At 31.6% G+C, this 20,252-nt stretch overlaps 4 protein-coding genes across 5 annotated transcripts; 3 read left to right on the top strand and 1 right to left on the bottom strand.

Annotated features, from left to right (window-relative positions):
- Positions 1-370: 370 nt before the first annotated feature.
- On the bottom strand, positions 371-8,661 carry LOC141456658 (uncharacterized). Its single transcript, XM_074132818.1, has 11 exons — positions 8,616-8,661; positions 4,633-4,721; positions 4,413-4,513; positions 4,292-4,337; positions 4,144-4,223; positions 4,008-4,038; positions 2,540-2,629; positions 1,788-1,907; positions 1,272-1,471; positions 892-1,003; positions 371-799 (listed from the first exon to the last, which is right to left on the bottom strand). The coding sequence occupies exons 8-11, from the start codon at positions 1,861-1,863 to the stop codon at positions 453-455; spliced, it is 735 nt and encodes a 244-aa protein (XP_073988919.1). The 5' UTR covers positions 1,864-1,907; positions 2,540-2,629; positions 4,008-4,038; positions 4,144-4,223; positions 4,292-4,337; positions 4,413-4,513; positions 4,633-4,721; positions 8,616-8,661; the 3' UTR covers positions 371-452.
- Positions 8,662-10,339: 1,678 nt separating this feature from the next.
- LOC141456661 (cytochrome c oxidase subunit 5B, mitochondrial-like) lies at positions 10,340-12,102 on the top strand. Its single transcript, XM_074132822.1, has 3 exons — positions 10,340-10,498; positions 10,642-10,715; positions 11,608-12,102. Exons 1-3 carry the CDS (start codon positions 10,423-10,425, stop codon positions 11,812-11,814), a joined length of 357 nt encoding a protein of 118 aa, XP_073988923.1. The 5' UTR covers positions 10,340-10,422; the 3' UTR covers positions 11,815-12,102.
- A 1,420-nt stretch (positions 12,103-13,522) lies between these two features.
- On the top strand, positions 13,523-14,513 carry l(3)87Df (cytochrome c oxidase assembly factor COX20 lethal (3) 87Df). 2 transcript variants are annotated; one of them, XM_074132821.1, is made up of 3 exons: positions 13,523-14,008; positions 14,083-14,258; positions 14,324-14,513. In XM_074132821.1, exons 1-3 carry the CDS (start codon positions 13,988-13,990, stop codon positions 14,463-14,465), a joined length of 339 nt encoding a protein of 112 aa, XP_073988922.1. In that variant the 5' UTR covers positions 13,523-13,987; the 3' UTR covers positions 14,466-14,513. The 2 variants fall into 2 exon arrangements, with proteins under 2 accessions (XP_073988922.1, XP_073988921.1); XM_074132820.1 differs by having other exon boundaries at positions 13,623-14,008; positions 14,062-14,258.
- Positions 14,514-15,882: 1,369 nt separating this feature from the next.
- Positions 15,883-19,617, top strand: baf (barrier to autointegration factor). Its single transcript, XM_074132827.1, has 3 exons — positions 15,883-16,089; positions 16,437-16,584; positions 19,334-19,617. Exons 2-3 carry the CDS (start codon positions 16,459-16,461, stop codon positions 19,478-19,480), a joined length of 273 nt encoding a protein of 90 aa, XP_073988928.1. The 5' UTR covers positions 15,883-16,089; positions 16,437-16,458; the 3' UTR covers positions 19,481-19,617.
- The last annotated feature ends 635 nt before the right edge of the window (positions 19,618-20,252 follow it).

The raw sequence follows: 20,252 nt of genomic DNA, 5'->3' as shown, positions 1-20,252 counted from the left end.
TTTAAAGGAACAGACGAAAATCATTTTTCCACGAAGAAGATTATAAAAGGATAGAGACTGTTCATAATACTCTATATTTATAGAGACATAAAAGTATATATGTTTCAGCACTCATCTAAAATGTACATATTTTGACAAGAGATTTTTCTCGCCGAACAGCGATTTGTTTTACTATGAAATTCGTGAATATGTTAAATATTTTCTTATTATCATTTATAAATTTATTTAGCCTTCAAAATCCAATAAATATAATAACAAATAATAATGATGACTGATATGTAACGTCAGCTTCAATCACTCGATAATAGTATGCAATAAAAAAAGAAAATATGTTTCGCTTTGATAACTATGTACATAACGACAAAAAAAAAGTTTAATCATCAACACAGTTTTTGTTGGTTAAAGAATGTATTTTATTTTAGTTTCCATTATCATAAAAAAAATTAACTATGTTAAATTGATTGATTTGATTTTCTAATTAATACAATTTTTACTTTTCTCTGAGAATTTTCTGCAGTATTTGGTGAATTATGCGCATTACTCAAATAATTCTGTAATTTGACTATTGAATTTGATAATTTGTTAAGTTTATGATCAGACCATTGCTTTAATAATTCTATTAGTGTACAAAATTGTTGCATGTCCAGTGCCAGTTGTCCTAATGTTACGATTGCATCTTTTTCATATTGTAACAATAAACTTATTCTTTCATGTAAAAATTCAAAAATATTATTTAAATGATCTCGATCGCTTAATATTGCTCTTTGACTAGCTTCCACAAATTTTTCTGATGAATCAGCTGTATAGGGCAGAAACAGAACAAAAAAAAAATTGATATGCTAAAATTAATTTCAAAAATATGTTTAAAGAATAGATTATTCAATTACTTACATTGAATTTTCGAATGTGATTTCTCTTCAATCGCTTCATTACTTCCTTGAAATTTGGAATCTGATTTGAGAAATCCGTCTGAATGTACGGAATGTTCTGCTATCTTCATTCTCTAAACAAAATTAGTAATAACAAATTTTAGTTATAATGGCTTGTTGAAATGCATGTTACTCATAAATAATTAAAAAAAGTTTAAAGCATTATAGTGAGAGATAATAACGAGAGTTTTCGCATCAGATTTATTAAATTATATTTGAATGTAATTATTGGTGCTTCTGAGCAATCAATTTATGCACATTAATATAAACAAATATCAACCTCAAGGCAAGGCCAGCATTTTTATTATTATTATTTTTTAAATAAAAAATTTCAATATTTACCATAAATTCCGATTGTACTGCGTTAAGTACAGACAATAAACTTTCCCCATTACACTGTTTATCCAAACCAAATGATATACTTCTAATTTCGTTTGAAAGAAAAATCATTGATGCAGTAGAGTCAAAGTCAATCGTTTTCTTTGATGATGTTGTTATGGAACGTGTTTGTTCTATTGGACAGTCACTAGCTAAATAAAATTCTGAAATTTACAATAGGTAATATTAGTCAAAGATCCATAATCTCAAATCAATATCCAAAGAATTCCATCTTTATAATTTTCTATTTATGGTAAACGCTCTTTTTTACGTCTCTAACCGATCAGATGTTAATATTTCTTTTATCACCCTAGTCACAAAAACCCGAAATAGGAAACTCCACTTTAGCTTTTCTTGTAGAACTTTTTCTGACAACCCAGCAATACATGAAGCAATCAAGTATTAAATATTATATGAAGATACACAATTTGATAAAACAATGGTGATAGATATTTTGTGACTTAATTTTGCATTACTTACGTTCTTCAGTTTCAGTTTGTTGAGAAGCATCTTCTGTTTCTGGTAGAATTATAAATGAATCTATGAAATTAATCATAGAGTTTTTTACATCTTCTCGATTCGTGACCAATTTCGCATCTTCTACCAACATTTAAAAAAAAAGAAAAACGAAAGTCAGTTCTTTTTATTTAATGAGCGCCTTATGAGGTGGCAGTATTGTAATTGTGACCATTTTAAAATTGTAACAAAATGCAACCATTTTGATTATCAAGAACGGATTATTTTGCTAAAAAATTCCTTAAATTCGTTGGTTGCTTAATAATTCTGTTACATTCAAGATCTGATGAGATATTCTGAATTACCATAAAGGAAAAGATCTGTTGTGTTCTTTTGTGATCCAGCTTGATCTACACAGCTATTCAAAAGTTGTTTTACTTCATTTTGGCTAAGAATTTTTCGCGGTAATTAGAGAGCTCTGATCATTCTGGATATATTAAGTGCTATTAAAAGGGGGGAAAAGAACTAACCTTCCTTTATTCTTCTTAAAAAATTTACTATTATTTCAATCGGGTTTTACGTCCAACCAACGATCAGGTGTCACGGAGGAAAGCGGATATCTAATATACTTGACAATGAATTTCTTTTCAACAAATTAAATGTAACATAAGACCTGAATCGGGAATCGAACAAGACATTAACTGTACGCCTCTCAACACTCGGCTACCGTTGGGCCTTCTTATAAAATTGTTATTCATTTCAGAATACATTCTCACCTTCTGCGCTTTTTATATATTTCTCCAATAGGTGGCAGATTTTGTTTTTGAATTCTTCTTTACTAAAATATTTCCTCTCTTCCACAGTTTCTAAACAAAGTTACAACAGGCTGGTGACTTTAATAAATGAAAGTTTGTATTATATAATGATAATTTTAATATTTTCTTTTCTTTTTAAAGATTTAAATTTAGCAAAAATACTGAAGAAGCTGATACTAATGTGACATTTCGCCATAATTTAGAAACACAATCAATCGCAATTGAAATATCAATTTGACTTCCACTCATTTCACTCCGGGCAATGTTTTATTACATACAGAATTCTTTGCAACTTGAAAAATTCTATTCGGGAATATTTCACAATATGTTACAGGTTTTAGAACAAGTTTACTGCACAACCTAAATATTTTGACTACGATTCGTAAGTTTATGCATCCATTTACCTTTGCATAAACTCTTTGATTATGTACAGCTTGTCAAAATATTAGAAATCACTTGAAATCATCTCGAAACTTGATTCCAAAGATAGAAAATAAGAATAAATTAACGAAAAGAGTAACTGTTACCTCGTGGCAGTCATGGAGAAGAGAGAAGTGTAAGGGGGCTTGCAGCAACTATTCCTTAAACTAAATTAACAATAATAGTTAATATGCAAACAAAAACCACAAACACAATAAATAAATAAAAATAACATTTAACTTGAGAAAACGTTTCTACCAGTTAATCTAAATGGAACTGCTAACCCACAAACTGCCATACTACGATACCACTATGGACTGTATACTGACTAGAGACTGAACTGGAACCTAGATACTCCACTAAAACGACAAGATTCGAATAGATGTTTCAATCTGCTTTCTCTCTAATTATACCTTGATTTGATTCATAAATTAACCATCTACACCATCATGTTGAGGACAATATGAATATACTGAGCAGCAGAAATGTGATGCTAACACGACCATTTCAAATTCAAATGTATATAAATAATGTAGCACAAACTACTTTGAAAAATCCTAAATGCTTTTATTATGGTATCACTTTACAACTATGCAACTTCTTTAGAGAGGTATATCCTTTCCAGTAGCCACTTTCTGGATATCCAAAATATCTTAATTTGGAGAAGAGCTGAAGACTATCTTATCTGCCATTAGAAGACGGCTTCCGAGGACTTCATAGTTGCACTGTGCAATACCATTAAAACTGATGTTAACAAATTTAAGTCGTACACTGTTGACAAAAGAGCCTTTCTTTATCAATATTTATTTAAAACCTTCATTTCTGTATAAAGAGATATGTCGAGCTAATTTACTTTTATGTATATAATATATACTCTATTATATTCCCTTATTAAATTACATAATTGTTTGTAGTTTCAAGTAAGGGAGGTAGCAAATTTAAGTCTTTAAAGCATATTTACTGCGTCCATTATAGATATAAATCTTTTCGCTTAAAGTAAAAAACATACGTGAATCATTTTCATCCGGTGTGACATCCTGCTGAAAAATAATTAAGCGAAAATAATGAAGTTTTTTGTCAAATCGAAACCGTAAACAGATTTTTTTTAGTAAATATAAGAAGTATTACTTTATAGAAAGTATTACATTATTTTTTATGGTTATGTCTGTGGCGTCGTTAAACAATTCTATCGTCCTATCATTTGCTTTGATTTCGCTAGGTTCATCTGTAATGAGCTGCAATGAATTCATTATCAATTATAAAATTTTGCAATGACTGAATAGCAATAGTTACCTCCTGCAGCTGCCCAAGTAAAATCACTAATAAAACCTTGTGTCGGCTAGAAAATCATTCAAGTAGGTTCAATTAGCATATTACTTCCAAATTGAAACTATTTATCATTAATTAACTGTACCTCTTTGATAAATTCAACATTTTTATTGATACATTTTTCTTGTCCTGCTTTTTCATCGCACAAATCTTCGTCTTCTTTTACAATTTTTGTCTGTCTAGACTCTGAAAAATACGTACAAAGATTTTAATCTTCCTACCATAAAGATTTTAACTCTTAGTGTAGCCTAGCAGATCCAAAATACAAGTTAGGGGTATTAGAGGAGGAAAACCTCTCAACATACTCTTCTCAGATTGTATCTTCTTGGGGATATGTCCTGTAGAAATGCTGCAGCAGCAATCCCAGCCTCGATAGAACTCAATTGGTAGTGCACTAGTGAAACCATTTAATGATTATGAAACTTTAGCATGAAGTACTTAATATAATTGGAGATGTTTGTTTCAACCCTTCAAGGCCCCAATCTCAAGAATAATGATAGCTAGTACTGAAATGGCTTAAATGTTAAAACAAGTCATGTCTTTCAAACAATTGTAACATCTATTATCTCCTTTATAAAATCCTTTTTTAATACTAAAAACTATGTAATAACTTCAGTTTGTTATTGTTTAAAGGCGAATTTTTTATCGGAGAGATGACGTCCGTTGCTAACATTTCTTTTGGCACAATAACCATTTCAACACATGACTTCTCGATAAATTCTTTGATTCAAGCTTTGCGTACGTATTACTTTATTTAGTTTGGGAATCTCCTAGAAGGAAACCGTCCACAGAAAAATCTTGGTGAGAACTGAAACCAGAAAACATCACTGAATCGTGAGATTATGCAATACGAGCTGTGTGACAAGGAGCATTATCATGATGCAACACCCACATGTTCTTGATGTTTGGTCTCACACGAATGACCCTTTTTCGAAGTTTTTCAAAAACCTCTCGGTAAAAGTGTTGATTGACCGTTTGACCTTGAGGTAGAAACTATTAGTGGACGATTCCGTGGATATCGAAAAAACAAATCAGCATGCATTTGATCTTCGACTTCGCCATCCTTGCAATTTCAATAAACGAGTTTTTGGCCAGTAAAAACATTCCTGTGGCTCTTCAGCCTCCTTATTCGCCTGACTTGAGTCCTTGTGACTTTTTTCTCTTCCCGAAGTTGAAAAATCACCTCAAGGGAACTCATTTTGGGACAGTCGAAAACATTCAAACGGCTGTAACCGACCAGCTGAAGGCTATTCCAGTATCGGAGCCCGAGTACTGCTATGAGGAGTGGAAGAAACGTCTCCAGCGCTGTGTGGCTTAGAAGGAAGTTATTTTGAAGGTGAAAATATAGAATTGTAATTCTTTTTGAATAAAAAAAATTAATAAAATCAGTCTCATTACTTAATTTACAGACCTCGTAGTATCGTAGCAACTGCAGTAATGTGGTCAGAGGTTCAACCTAATTGGAATTACATTTCTTCCATATAGTGGGCGATATTTGTTTCAAGTAGTGGTAGCAAAAAAAAATCGCGTAGCGAAATTCAGCGATTCGAAATCATTACTAAAGTCTCCTCAAAACGACTAATAATCACCAATTTCGAAACGTGGCACCTTAATTTCAGCACTATATGGAAGTTTCAATAGCCAAGCTACACCCGCGAAGGAATTGGAACAGTGCCCGAAAAAATGTTAGCAAGTGCGTTGCGAATTTAAGAGGATGATCTGGATGTGTGTAAGAAAGAAGGGTATCATCTCTCTGATATCATTATTTTAATAAGGCACTTATTACAGATTGTATTTTTATATACAATTATACACTCAAAATCAAAAAAGTTGTTACCCTTATTTGAAAAACATGTGAACCTTTGTGCCAAACGGTATAAAGTGAAGGTGTGGGAATGGTTGGCATAACACAGGAAAATAGTTTGATCACTTTTTAAAAATAAGCTATGCCCAAGTTAAGGCTCTAACGTTAATTACTCTGGGTGAAGTAAACAGATTAATCTTAAGTACCAGTAACGTGGGCCCGAAATATACAGAAAAATCGTAGAAGCCTCTAAAGAAGAATCTAAAACAATTTATTTATTTTAAAAAAATGGAACTTGTATTTGGGGATAGTTATCGCTTAATTACGGTCCCTCTCCAGATATACAATAACATATTTTCTTTTCGTAGATATTCTAATCATTACACACATAGCACCTTCATTTTTAAAACAATATTTTTAATCATTTTATTCAATCTGCATTTTTGGAGAAAATTCAGTTTTGAAAACTTGACTTGGTAGCAATACTTCAATCGAAAACCGGAAAATACTTTCAAGAAATGGGTTGCAAAAATAGAAAAAGCCAGCCGAGGAATTATAAAAATAATTTCATAAATTAATCAATTTTTCGTTTATTTTTGTTTTTTAATATGTTCACCATGTACATTTTCTTTTTTATTATTCCCACTTTTTCTGAGTAAATTATTAATTACTTTTTTTTATTAATTACTTTAGTCAAAAATTTGTCCATGGCTTTCCTCTACTCTTTTCTATCCAGATATTTTTCTCTTATACCAAAAGAAACTCCAGAATTCGTCTCTTGATCCTGAGTGTAATCAGATGCCTCTTCATAAATTGATCCTTCTGTAGACGAACAAGTGTGAAACGTTTCATATTCAGTAGAAGGCATTGAATGAGTTTGCTTTCTATTGCGGCCTTTAAATGAATAAATTTCTTTTAAAATATTAACAGAAGTAGATGGTAAAGAGCATTCTCCCTCTTTTCCCCAAAAGGATTCAGTTTTATCCCTGGAGCCTGTTCTGAATATATTTCCACTGAATGAAACATCTTCTTTGTGTTCAGTATTTTGCTCATCTACTTCTTGCTCCGATTGAGAACTAGAGGAGTCTTCACCTACAGATATATTACTTGGATTTCCTTTTGCATCTAATGTAAAATCTAATCTTAATTTCTTGTGAAGTTTTTCAATTTCTTCAAAAGTGGTCTCTGATGTTATAGTTCCAGTATGTCCCCTAATTGCGGCCTCTTTAGCGGCCAGTGTCCTGATGTATTTGATCATAGAAACATAACGTTCAACTATAGGCAATTTCAATATATAATCCCATTTATGTGGACCTCTAGTATCAAGTTCAATATCTAATAGTTCCTTCGATGGTGCCAAACCATACTTTTTCAATCGATTTCTAATTTTCCATAATTTATGAGCTTGTTCAGCTTGTAATAATCGTTTTCTTACTTCATCAACGGAAGGAAAATGACCCTGGTTACTAAAATCATAATTGCCGCTTCGAAATATAGGTACATTATTGTCTTGCTTTTCTGGTCTTATTGAATCATCCCAAGGATTGCCCAAGAATGAAAATTCTTCAAACCCAGACCATTCTGGTTCACTTAGTTCTGAACCAGATGTAACTTCTGAAATTTTGACACAATAAAACATAAATTATTTCCTTTATTTCAGGAAATTTACTGTTAAATAGAACGTTTATAAATGTATATTTTTAGAGAATGAAGGATTTTCAAAAATAAATATTTTTATCTTTATTACTTTAGAGTCATTACTTGGGCTTCTCTTTCAGAGTCTGGTAAGTTTCAGAGTCAGAGTTAGGGCTCTTCAGTTATTACCTTCTCTTACCAGGTTTTAATTATTTCCTGCACTCATAGAAAAAGTAGGAGATTCTTAAATTATTAAATAGGATTTCAAGAACAAATTTACACAATAAATGTAAGGTCTGTGGTGGAACCTCTCTGTTCTCCTTGATTTAAAAAAGGGAAATATATTATAAAATAATTTAAGAAATTAAGCCAGATAAACTGAATAATTAAAAACACGTTGAATCCGCAAAGTCCATCAATATCACTGATCGCAACTGACAAATCTCAAATTGATTTCTTTTGTTTGTAGCTTCTATTTGAATCAAATTGAATTTATTCATTTTGGCCGTTATGGGCGTTTCAAGTGTCAGATTGTCTGATGTTAGGCGTGGAAAACGAATTTCTTTCCTTCTACCTAATGAAACGACCTTTAAGGTTGAGTGAAAGAATACAAGAATATAAGCATAATCAATGGAAACAATAGTAATAAAAAAAAGAAACATTATTCGACGATAGTTAATGAATGTAAACAAAATTATAGAACTTAGAAAAAGGAGGTTTCGATGATATACAATGAACAATTTCTTTCAATAAGTGGATACTGTCCTAACGGAGAAATGATTGATATTAAAATGTAAAGTACTTACCTAGTTACACTTGAATAAGACAAAATATTTAAGCAATAATTACCATCCTCTGTGTGGATAACTTTCTTTTTCTTTGATTTTCCCAAAATTTTACCAAATACTTTTCCAATGTTCATCTATAGTCAGAAGAGATTCCGTTTTATATCCAAACAAAATCTTTCAAGTGTACATTATTTATTTTAAAAATATCAAGGCAATGTTATGTGGCCATTATTTTAACTACAAAATAACATGTGATGTTTCTTCAGATTATAAATATTTGATGTGACTGCCACTGTAATCGGTAAAATAAATTGTTTTTTTAAAGGATTAAAGAATTAAATGGGTAAAATGCTGTTTATTAGTTTTTATTAGAAGTATTATTCTTTTGGTAATATGGTTTAGACAACAATTTTCTTTTTTCAGTATTTAAAAATATAGATAAATATGTGTTATTTTAATACCAAAATGAGTACTATAAAAGACTCAAGATCTGAGCCTCGCATGTTCCCCAAGGGAAATAAGTCGTTCGTAACGTTCAACTCCGATTACAGTTAGTTTACACTATTAGGATATTCTAATATTTCCCTCCTAATCATTCCTTAAGCGTTACTTCTTCGAAAATTGCTTATTAATTAGCAAAGTAAGGTCACTAAACAAGTTAGTGATGAACACATATATAATTTTTCTAACTCCGTAATCACAATTCAGGATAATATCCGGAGAAATTTAGCCTGAAGCCAATCTTCCTTTTTTTTTTCTTCTTTTTTTTTTAATTAATTGCCGTTTTATGAATTTCTCCGTTGCAAAATCGCTTCCCGCTGACCAGGATCACAAAATAAAACTCCATTCGCCATAGAATAAAATCAAACTCCGACACCCTTGAAGAGCATTTTTCATCACAAACAGGAAGTTGTTTTCTACTCGTACCCCTTAACAGTCAAATCCGCTTTTCACAACTTCAGACAAATAATATGATTATCAAAAACTATTTTTGGATGATCTTTTGCTGATCCCCTAAAAGGCTGCATATTAAAAATTATCTCAGCCTGGTATCAGCATCTGATGTTTTGAAAGGTAATGAAAAAAAGATTTCTGGAAGGAATGTTTTAAAGCGCTGTGTTTAAAACTTGAAGGAATACATATGCATAAATGAATTGTAGTACATTTTCAAATAAATTGACGTCTTTTTACGACTATTTTTCTAGAAGTCAAGCGTCATGGTCCCTATTGTGGTTTTGGTTATTTATTAATTATTAGATTTGCTATGGGTACTAAGTTTTTAAAGAGGAATAGAATAAATAAATATAAACGGATGAGAGAGGAAATAGTTTCTAGATTATTTATGTACCAGAACGAACAAATATTTGTACATTTTCTTCCTACTTTTTAATTTGACAATAAATTAATAAAGTTCTGGGCACTTATGTAGATATTGGAGCAAGAGAAGAAATTTAGTAAATTTGGATTAACTGTAAATTTAAAATTCAGTCCGTAAAATAAAAAGATTTGTATCCTGGGTGGGATCCTCCACTCAATTTTTCAAGAAGTAGAATCTCAAAATTGACTGGTACATCTTTTGCAAGAAGGTGGCCGAGATAAGTAATTCATTTAACCAAATCTGACAAAAAAAAGAATGTACACCTCTTATATCGATAATTTTTTATTGAAAAAAATTTAATGTTTTATCATTCTCATGAATATATTTTACAGTTTGACAAAAATAATTTTTCAGACTGAAATTATATTGTAGCAATTCTAATGCTAGTTCAATTTAAATAACCAATTGAAACATATGTTTCAGAAACGAATGCTGTGATACGTTGTATGGGAGTGGAGTGTAAGGTTAATAAAATTTTTCAATAGGAAAGATGGCGGCTGTAACACTAAGAAACGTTTTGCAAGTATCCAAAAGAAATGTTTTTTCTTCTGCTAATAAACTGGCTAGTGAGTAATTATTTCAATAAATAAATCTACTTTAATAAAAAAAAATATGTTGCTGTTTTATTCTTAGAGGTTATTCCGAACGGATCCTCTAAAGGTGGGCACTTGGTTTTAGACTAAAAACAGTGAAATACTTTTTTTTTTAGGTATGGCTGATCCCGTGGAACATGCTACTGGTCTTGAGAAAAGAGAATTGTTAGCTAAAGTTGCTGGAATAGAGGTTAGCAATTAAATCATTTTGTGCAAGTTCTCGGATCAGACGCATTATGTCGTAGAAATTGATCTGGAGTCAAACTCAGAGTTCTTTGAATCCAATTAAACAGATATTGAAAAAATGCAACGTTTTCTAGTGCACGCCTTTTCTGTGTTTATATTATATTTTATAAAAATTTCGATATTCACTATTAAACCATTGATATGAGTTTAATGCTTTAAATTAAAATCAGTTAATTTGTTTAGTAGTAATTCTCACGTTCTTGATTCTTTAGAAACTGCTCGCATAATACATATAAGCCACTCAAAACTATAAGCTATATTGAATCTACCCGTAGTTCAATGATAATTGATTGCCTAGGATTCCCGTTTTTAACTAAAATTAATTTCTGTTTCACTAAAAGTAAATGGTATGAAACTCTCCAAAGCCTAAATTTCGCGTTGTATGTTTTGCAAATATTTATTTTGCTTTTGTAAAAGGTAATTGGCTAAAGTAATATTTTGTTAAAGGGAAAAACAGTTACTAATCTTTGAATCTTTCAACAACTTCGACTACTTGTTCCCATTATTTTAGGGAATTCGGCAACACTTGTAATTGTACAATTGTATTCTGAACAATACTATAAAAATTAATACCGACAACCCAAACGATTTAAATTTGCAACTGGTAGTTGTATTGACAATGTTTTGTGAGAACACCGTAAATACGTTTCTTTAAGATTTACAAATAGTCTGGTTGCAGTTAATTTAGCAAAACTACGTCCTTTAAACATATAATACTTTACAATGTATTTAGTAAAAATAAACGATTGCATATAGTCTTACCAATAGGTACAATACATTTTGCCTGAAGACATAGCTGTAATGAATGTTTTAATGTTAATGTTGAAAATTTTCAGAATCCTTTTGACATGAAAGTTTTAAAACGAGGCCCCGGTACAAAAGACTGTCCGAATCAAGTGCCATCAGCTTTTGATGCACGTCTGCTTGGTTGTATATGTAATGAAGATGCTACTTCTGTACAGTGGATGTGGCTTCAACAAGGCACACCGAAGCGATGCCATTGTGGTCATTGGTTTCAGCTAGTGTACAAGGCACCGGTTTAGTCGTCCGATGTTAATAAAATATCTTTGTTAGTTTGAATTTAAGTTGTTAAATAAATTTGTAAAGTTCTGTTTAAAATAAACATTGTCTGTAGACCTAATGCTAGTCACATCAAATGTTTCCACATTATTATATTTATTATTATTATCATTATATCATTTGCTTTCTTGAAAAATAAGGACTAATTCCCCAGTTAAATATGAATGTGGAACGATAGTTACTCTTATAAATATGTATTTCTTACATTTTTCTTTATAAAGTTTTATTTCGTTTTATTGCTGACAGTACAAGTTTTGCATTATTTACCATTCCAGTATCACTAACTTCTTTAAAAATGATATGAACAGTAGTTTTTAATTGTTATTGCATTTCTTTCGTGGTGGGCCTTAGTGAGGAAAGGAAAGGATTGGTTCTTAAAGGTAGGTGGATGTTGTAAGAACATTATAAATTTTGAACCTGTGAGAACCTGTTTATTTTGGCTATCATTTCTTTAGAAAGTGATTTTATCGAGGTAGAGTAACAGAATGTTTCAAGGAAATACGCACTAATTTGTACTTGTTGAATGTCAAAACTATAATAAATTCATGAATAGGTCAGCAAATTTGAGTTGGGTTTTATTGTCGGTTAAGTTATTGATGTAAGAAAAATTTCGTCACGACTTCTTAGTACTGCCAGCAAAACTTGGTAAAATGAAAACCAATGCCAATATTTTATTTCATCCTAAATCCCATTTCCTAATTAATTAAGTCTTCGACCTTTAACCTAAAAATTATTTAGACTGCATCAGTGTTGCAAATTATACTTTTTAAAAAGTAAAAGTGACCATCAAGGCTGGACATTTATAGCAAATATCCGCGTTCTGAAATTGAGAATTAGTTTTTTCACCTTTCTCCAAGCCTCTAATCGCCAAAGCAAGGATCCTTTGTTCGAGGAAAGTTTGTTCGAAGTTGAACAAGGTAAACAGGAACTTATTGGAAAGTACCAGCGTTTGCGCTGTCCGTTCAAAAAGTCTTATCAAGGAAATGACATTCCTCAACTTCCATTTTCGTATTCAATCAAGGCGCCACGGTAGCCGAGAGGTAACAGGCGAGACCTGCCAAGCTATGTATTGTGGTACTGGGTTCGATTCCCGGTCTTAGGCATTGGATTTTATTTAATGGTTAATAAAAGAAATTTACAGTAAAGTACGTTTGCTAGTCGCCACCGTCCACAACACCTAATTAGTAGTTGGTTTAAAGCCCGCTTGAAAAAATAGGCAATTACTTTACTTTGTAATCAATTCTTAACGAAAACTAGGTTAATTAACCCATGTCTGTCAGCAGATAGTGTGTAAACGACAAAAGAAAAATCAGTTATTTCTGGAAACTCGTTTGAATTTATTTATGTTCTTCAAGCTTAACGGAAGATGTTCTTAGATCTGTGCATTTTTGAAACATATTTCTAACTAACAAAGTAAAATATATCTTCTGAAATGACTAGTGAGTGAAGTATCTGTATTATCTATATTTCCCCAAACAAGGTCTACCAAAAATTTCCGCGGAAAAATTATTGTAATTTTATAAATTAAAACTATATTTAGGCCTTCTCCGTCTTATATAATTGGTAGAATCGTATTTAACGCCAAAATGGCATGCATGGCCTCCTCCTGATGAGCCCGTCATCGATTTTTTTTCTGGAAAATGCTCCCAAACAAAAGCTGCAGTTCTAATGAGTAGTGTACGTAATGAGTAGTACATAATGTTTAAAGAAAATATTAACTTTTTTCGAGAAAAACTCAAAAAAGAGAAACTCCCACTATTAACGTCATATGTACTTTGGTTGAGATTTTTGCCAGGTACAGGTGGTTATTTAATGATATTAATGTTTAGACTTCTGTAAGTTTTCTTTTTTGAGGTAGAGTCTAGTGTGATCATACTCAAAACATATTCTAAAAGCTGCTTGATTGGACTTTCAATATCTTAAAAGTGATATTTCTGCTGAAAAATCGACAACCCTAATTCGATACTGTACTTCTTTATCTAAATGATAAAACTCAAATAATGCTGATCTGTTATCTATGTATGTTTCGGTTGGTACAAAATGTAGACGCAGTTCCAGCTAGCTCTGCACTTGACTGATAAAAGTGTAACATCTTGTTAGGTTATATACATGTTTGTTTACAAATAGTAAAGTAGTATGGAAAACGATCGTTCAAAGGTACAACCTCTTTATTTTAAATTTAAATAAATTACTCAGTATTTTATTAGTAGTTTGTTAAATATTTGCTTCAGATTAAGACTTTATGGGGAAGAAACATCTCAGAAATACCTTGTTTTAGAAATAGCTATTTGTACGGAATTAGTACTGGTATTGCTGCAGGGCTAATATATTTTATGTGTACAAGTAAAATAAGGATCTCTTCTCATATTGCTGTTACAGTATTTGCTGCTACAACATTATCATACTGGTAAATTTTTATTTTCTGTTTACTTTGTAATTGAATAGTGGCACTAAAAAGTTTTTTTTTTTAAGGACATATTGCAGGCATAAATGGGAAACAGATGAAAATACAGTAGCATTAATGAAAGAACTTTTGAAGGACCGAATAGCCAAAGAAGGTACTCAAATAGAAAAAATGCCTGTTTATGAAGTGTCAAACAGTCAAAAGCCATAGTCTTGAACTATGTATTTTCTCTAAATTATAGTACAGTAGTAATCATTACTTATTATTTAAATTATTCCTACACGTCGATTTTCTGATTAGAAATGAATTATTGTAGCGTACGTAAAATATTAACACTATAAAACAAATTTTTACAGAATATCCTCACGTAATTATTTCTTAGTCAGCAAGTATAGCAAATTCCAATGGCAAAACCTTTTAATGAAGCCAAATTCTATACAAACTAATCAATCAATCTCCAATAAGGGTAGAAAAAAAACAAACAGGTCAAAATTTATCAAATGTGTAATAAGGAGGCAACCATTGATCTTATCCACCTTGGTCAAACTACATTTACCAAAAAAAAAAAAAATTGTAACTAAAATCAATATCTAAAAGTTTAAAACTATTTTGCCACCTTTCAAAATCTTATACTTTTTTTAGTAAATTAAACTTAGTAAAGATTCTAAGTTTCAATAATATGTAACGGTAACCGTAAGGCGTGACATCTGAGGTCAACATCAAAGGAGTTAAGGAGCAATTCTCGACTTACGTGTTCTCATTATAAGTGTATTCTCAGGTATAAAATGTTATCATGAAGTCTGGTTGGTTATTAATCCCAATCATTCCATCGTCATTATCTTTTTAAATAGTTAGTTAGTTTTAAATAGTAATAATAGCGTCTTGGCTATTGCCTATTTAAGAGTTTCTGCAGGTGAGAACCGTTGTGCAGATTGTGCCAGGAACAGAAGGAAACGGCCTTTCACTTGTGAGCTAAAATTTCAGGCTGTAATCTTTCAAATCAACCAGAAGTTAATATGTGGCTTCACCAAATAAACAATATTTAAAAAGTTGCTAGAATATCTCACTATTACCATTCTTTTTGGTTTTTAAAAAAATAATGTTGATAGTAGATCCTTATATCAACTAATATCTCATAAATTTATTATTTACAAGAATACAAAATGTTAAAGAACAACGTCAACATTGCAATTGGATGCGTTTTGGGTTTACATGAAGCTCACTTTCTTGGAGGAGCAATGTAGAATCATCTCGAGAAGATTCAGAGAATGGTATTTTAAGGAGCTGAAATTGACGGTAAGCTAAAGGCAGTTGTTGATGTGCAAAACTAAAGAAATTGATCCTATAAATGTTAAACATACTAATGATTTATCCCTAAAGTTCTAATTGATTCTTAAAGCATTTTTATCAATGTAAATTCAGAACATTATTTCATTTTTTTTTTTTTTTAAATTAGAGCGAAAAGAGAGGGGCTCTCTTAACAGTAAAATTTAAAATAGTCAAATAAATATTTTAATTCAACTTTGTAGGCGGACACAGAAAAATTGATGTTTGATTTTTCTGGATTGTTATTACTTTCAAAGGTAGTATGAAATTCTAGGGACATTCATTGTGAGAATTGATACATCATCACTGTGTTTAGTGGGTGTTTAAGTTGTGCTTCCCGGTTTACATGTAATCCGTTATTGCTAAAGACAGGCCAATACTAAGAGCGACATCAATCTTATAATTTGTTTTACTTGCTTACTTTACAAGATAGACTTCATGTGATTTTGTACCACAGCCGAATCAGCCTTATCAGTTTTTACATTTTTAGCCCCTTCATTGAAAGAAGGTAATTGAATGTTTTATTTCACATCATCTAATATGTACATATAATACTCTCTTGTTTTTAAAGTATTCATTTTGCGAATAGTTAAAGTAGTCCTTACTGTATTTTTATCCATAACTGCTTAATTTTTACCAAGGTTACGAACCTATACATAAGGTATAGGGCATAAAAAGGTTCATCATTATTAGTCCAATGGCATTTAGTTTTTTTGTTTTAAATAGTTGCGTTCACAGGAATAAATAACTGAAGACAAAATTATATCTAAATTAGGTTATATTATTCTATATTTTACAGCAATAGGTTTATTTGCAAAACTTTGTACATTCTTTTTATGATTGTCTGTATTTCAGATTTTATCTAGTTTCAAAAAACATGTCGAGCACTTCACAAAAACATCGGAACTTCATTGCAGAACCTATGGGTGAAAAGCCGGTAACCGAATTAGCTGGTGTAGGAGAGGTGCTTGGTAAGAGGTTAGAGAGCCAGGGATTTGATAAGGTATTAATAAATTGATTTGAATGTACTTAATTTAATAAATAATAACATTGAGAAATTATATACAGAATATAATTTTAAAATTAAATAAAAGATTTGTTCTGGAAGTAGTACATAATTATAGCTCAGCTAAGTTTAAAATTATAATGAACTTCTTGAATATTAGAATTAAAGCATTTTTACTTTAAAATTCTGGATAGTTGAATTTATTCAGTTGCAATCCGTCAATGATATAATTAAAACAATTTTAAGCCTTTTTAATTTAACCACCTCTGGAGGCTATACAACATTTTCTTTCCAGAAATAATGACTCATACCTTCATTACTCTCCCACACTGGAATCTCAATTCTTAACAATTATTATTATTTTTTTTTTGTTATGTATTTGGTGACAGAAGTTAGATGAATTGGCAAATCTTAGACAAACATTACTTCGCAAAACCTCTTGAAGTCTCAAATGATGTAGTATTTAAAAAATAGATTTCGTCCTTCCGCTGGAATTCTAGGCTCACCTTAAAGAAGAGTTGTTCGGCGACTAAAACTTTTATGTATTTATATATATTTTTGCCTAGTTACCGATTATTTTATCAATCAATGCTTGCACCAGTTATCGCCAATCTAGTTCTTTAATCTAATTCAGAGAGGACTTAATCCGCCCCAAATTATTTGGAGAATCCACAGAATAGAAAGGTACATTCTCTAATAAGACTTTTAACATCTCTCCCCAACTAGATTATTATTTGTTTTTCACCATCTGACATTTAAGAAGGCTCTCCGGGGAGGTTATTTGCCCTTTATAACCCTCGATGTAAACCGAAAAAGCCTACCTACTCCATGGGGGCGCCTGGTACCTCGGAGGCTCTATTTTTGCCACTGTCACTGTGCAATCCATCATTCGGAGGTCGCTTGTCACTTTGCGTCGGGGTAGGAATGTGCTGGAAAGAGAATGGGAGTCTTGCTCCCTGTAACATATGCTCCCTCCTCTTCCTCCAAACATCTTTCCCAGTTATTTTGAGGATTTTTTTTTGCCCACCTATTTGCAAGGTGGAGGTGTGTAATTGAAGATATTAGACAGTTCCGGCTGTCATACAAGTCCTCATATCGTCTCTTTATATCTGATCTATTGAGCAGCTGTCCGGGAAAGGGGAGCACTACAGGAGATATAGATCGGATTTTGATAAACAGGCTAAGCACATCGTCAACCTGGACCCTCAAAAGTTTTAGACAAATTGTTTTCTCACCCAAAACAATCGGTCGTGTTTTCTCATTTATCTCACGCATTGTTCAAATGGTGTTTGGTTTGAGCATCATTTTGGTGGATGTCTTATAAAACACAGTTGATAAGATGTCTAAGGAAATCATTTTACTATTAGCCTTTTTGAACCCCTACCAAAATTTTAGGCTGCTGAAAACGATCAACCTCAGCTATCAGAGTGAATGAAAGATAAGATTAAAATACATTGTAAAATATATGACATAACCTCCTTCTCCTCAGCCCAACCCATATAGGATTCATCAAGTTTTTATACATCACGTTCTGTATTCCTAATAAACCAATTATACGTTTCTTTTTAGGTTTTTTTCATTTTTTATAACGTTTACATTCACTTTGAAAACTCACCTGCAATTTATTTCCACTACATTCTTACAACATTATCGGCCTCTCATAAATAGCGCAGCAACTCATGTAGAGTCTTGGCCACCTCAAGACGTGCCCGCCAGGCGTCTCTTTCCTGCACAGCCGCCCTCAAATTTCGAATTCCTAACATACATGTACAATAGCATCCTTTGCCACATTATTCTATCAGCGCTGCTTTGGTCTGCCTTCCCTCCTGTATCCTTGCATGCTTCCTTCTAGTACCTTCCTAGGAATTTAATCTTCGCTCATCCTCAGTTAAAATGTCCTGCCCATCGCAGTCTACCTAGTTTTATTATCTCATATCTTCTTCAGTACATCATTTTAACTCTAGCCAATTTTTTGTTACAGTGTGTGTGTCGGAAAATTAAAGCACAGTTAACATCTTATTAAAAAGTTGTGTATAAAATTGTAAAATACAAACAATTCCTCCTGCAAGAGGGAAGAGAAATTATTGTCTTCTTTTATTTTTACTCATTTTTGCCAAAATTGCTTTATAATTGCTCAGTTATGTGATTCAAACCGTAGGACATCTTCGGAGATGTGAACGTATTTGCTATAAAATTATACATTTTAGTTGTTCACGATTTAAGATACTTAAATTTCTTATATTACATACATATTTTAAGATTACATATGTTTCACAGCCCTGAATATGCCCAGCGCTTTGGACGAAAACTTGGCAAAAATAAATAAATATAGGACTATAATTGACTGTAACTTCACTACCTTCTTGAATCAACTAGTGACTTCAAATAAACATTGTATAGTTATTATAATAATATATGGCAAACTTAGGTTTTTCAGTTACGCTATGTTAGTTTGTTGTTGTGTATAAAATTTTAATCTTCGCTCATCCTCAGATTGGTGTGATGAGTTCTTGTAAATATGAATATCAACTATAGTGTTATGCATGATTTTTTTTTGTAATGTGATCACTAATTGTTCAGAATCAGGTGATAAGTAGGAAAAGATTGCTAGTAGGTGAACTCTAAAAGATGTCATAACTTTACACAAAATTGCTATGTGTTTAATTCTAAATTATTTCTGTCTCTTCCAACATTCTCCTAACTCTAAAGATATTTTCATTATGTTTAATATTTATTTCTATTATAGGCTTACGTCGTTTTGGGCCAGTACCTTGTTTTGAAGAAGAATAAAGAACTTTTTCAAGATTGGATGAAAGATACTTGTCAAGCTAATTCTAAACAGTCTAGCGACTGTTTTCAGTGCTTATCAGATTGGTGTGATGAGTTCTTGTAAATATGAATATTAAATTATAATTACTTTTTTTAAATAAAAATTTATTTTAAATAAATATAAAATTGTTAACAAATAATTAACTTATTTTGGTATAAGTCTTCCATGCTCTAAAATAAAAACACGCTTTTTATAAATAATTGAAATGTCTTTATTTTACCTTTTATTCATGGAATAAGTCGTGGAGTGACTATTACAGCATTAGTTTTGACAGGATAATTAATGCATTCAATTAATTTTGTCTCAATATTACCTAACATTAATAACAGGTCTACAATAGTTCCTCAAATGCCTCTTTGAGTGAAGACGTTCTGTCCAGACTACACGGAATCCAATCTACTTAGCGCAGCCTAACTATAACAAAGATTTAGCCCTTTTATGAGGGCGTTGAGCGTCCGCTCATTTAATTGAAAGAACATAAACCTCAGCCTCAAAAACTGCCCACTCATCAAGCGGTATCACCAAGTTATCTTTGTAGCTCCAGACCTTCCATCCATTCTGGGACCATCCGTCTAATAACAAGTAATTTTTAGGAAATAACGGACGGATCCAGTGCACTCTAAAACGTAATCTTACGCAGTTAGAATGTCCCAATTAATTAGTTATTTTTTACCTATCAAAAGGAAGGTCAACTTTAGGGTCTTAGAATCGAGACTTACAAGGTATTAGTACTAACTGAGAATCGCTATTGTAGAAAATTCACATCAGAAGCTATAATTTTAAAGGCGGAAAGTGCATTATGTTTTCCATGGTGGAAAGGAGACAGCTTTGACAA

Source organism: Rhodnius prolixus, unplaced genomic scaffold (assembly GCF_049639745.1).
Source record: "Rhodnius prolixus isolate KJV_2025 unplaced genomic scaffold, Rpr scaffold_10, whole genome shotgun sequence".
NCBI classification, from domain to species: Eukaryota; Metazoa; Arthropoda; class Insecta; order Hemiptera; family Reduviidae; genus Rhodnius; species Rhodnius prolixus.
Note: the sequence above shows the minus strand (reverse complement) of the source record. Positions and strands in the feature narration are given on the sequence as shown.

What these genes read in the sequence shown, in the direction of transcription:
- baf (XM_074132827.1), top strand. Translation starts at nt 16,459, where the DNA reads ATGTCGAGCACTTCACAAAAACATCGGAACTTCATTGCAGAACCTATG. An exon ending in AGAGCCAGGGATTTGATAAG is followed by an intron (nt 16,585 to 19,333) that starts GTATTAATAAAT and finishes TTTCTATTATAG; the next exon opens with GCTTACGTCGTTTTGGGCCA.
- LOC141456658 (XM_074132818.1), bottom strand. Translation starts at nt 1,863, where the DNA reads ATGATTAATTTCATAGATTCATTTATAATTCTACCAGAAACAGAAGAT. An exon ending in ACAAACTGAAACTGAAGAAC is followed by an intron (nt 1,472 to 1,787) that starts GTAAGTAATGCA and finishes TGTAAATTTCAG; the next exon opens with AATTTTATTTAGCTAGTGAC. An exon ending in CAGTACAATCGGAATTTATG is followed by an intron (nt 1,004 to 1,271) that starts GTAAATATTGAA and finishes AATTTTGTTTAG; the next exon opens with AGAATGAAGATAGCAGAACA.
- LOC141456661 (XM_074132822.1), top strand. Translation starts at nt 10,423, where the DNA reads ATGGCGGCTGTAACACTAAGAAACGTTTTGCAAGTATCCAAAAGAAAT. An exon ending in TTCTGCTAATAAACTGGCTA is followed by an intron (nt 10,499 to 10,641) that starts GTGAGTAATTAT and finishes TTTTTTTTTTAG; the next exon opens with GTATGGCTGATCCCGTGGAA. An exon ending in CTAAAGTTGCTGGAATAGAG is followed by an intron (nt 10,716 to 11,607) that starts GTTAGCAATTAA and finishes GAAAATTTTCAG; the next exon opens with AATCCTTTTGACATGAAAGT.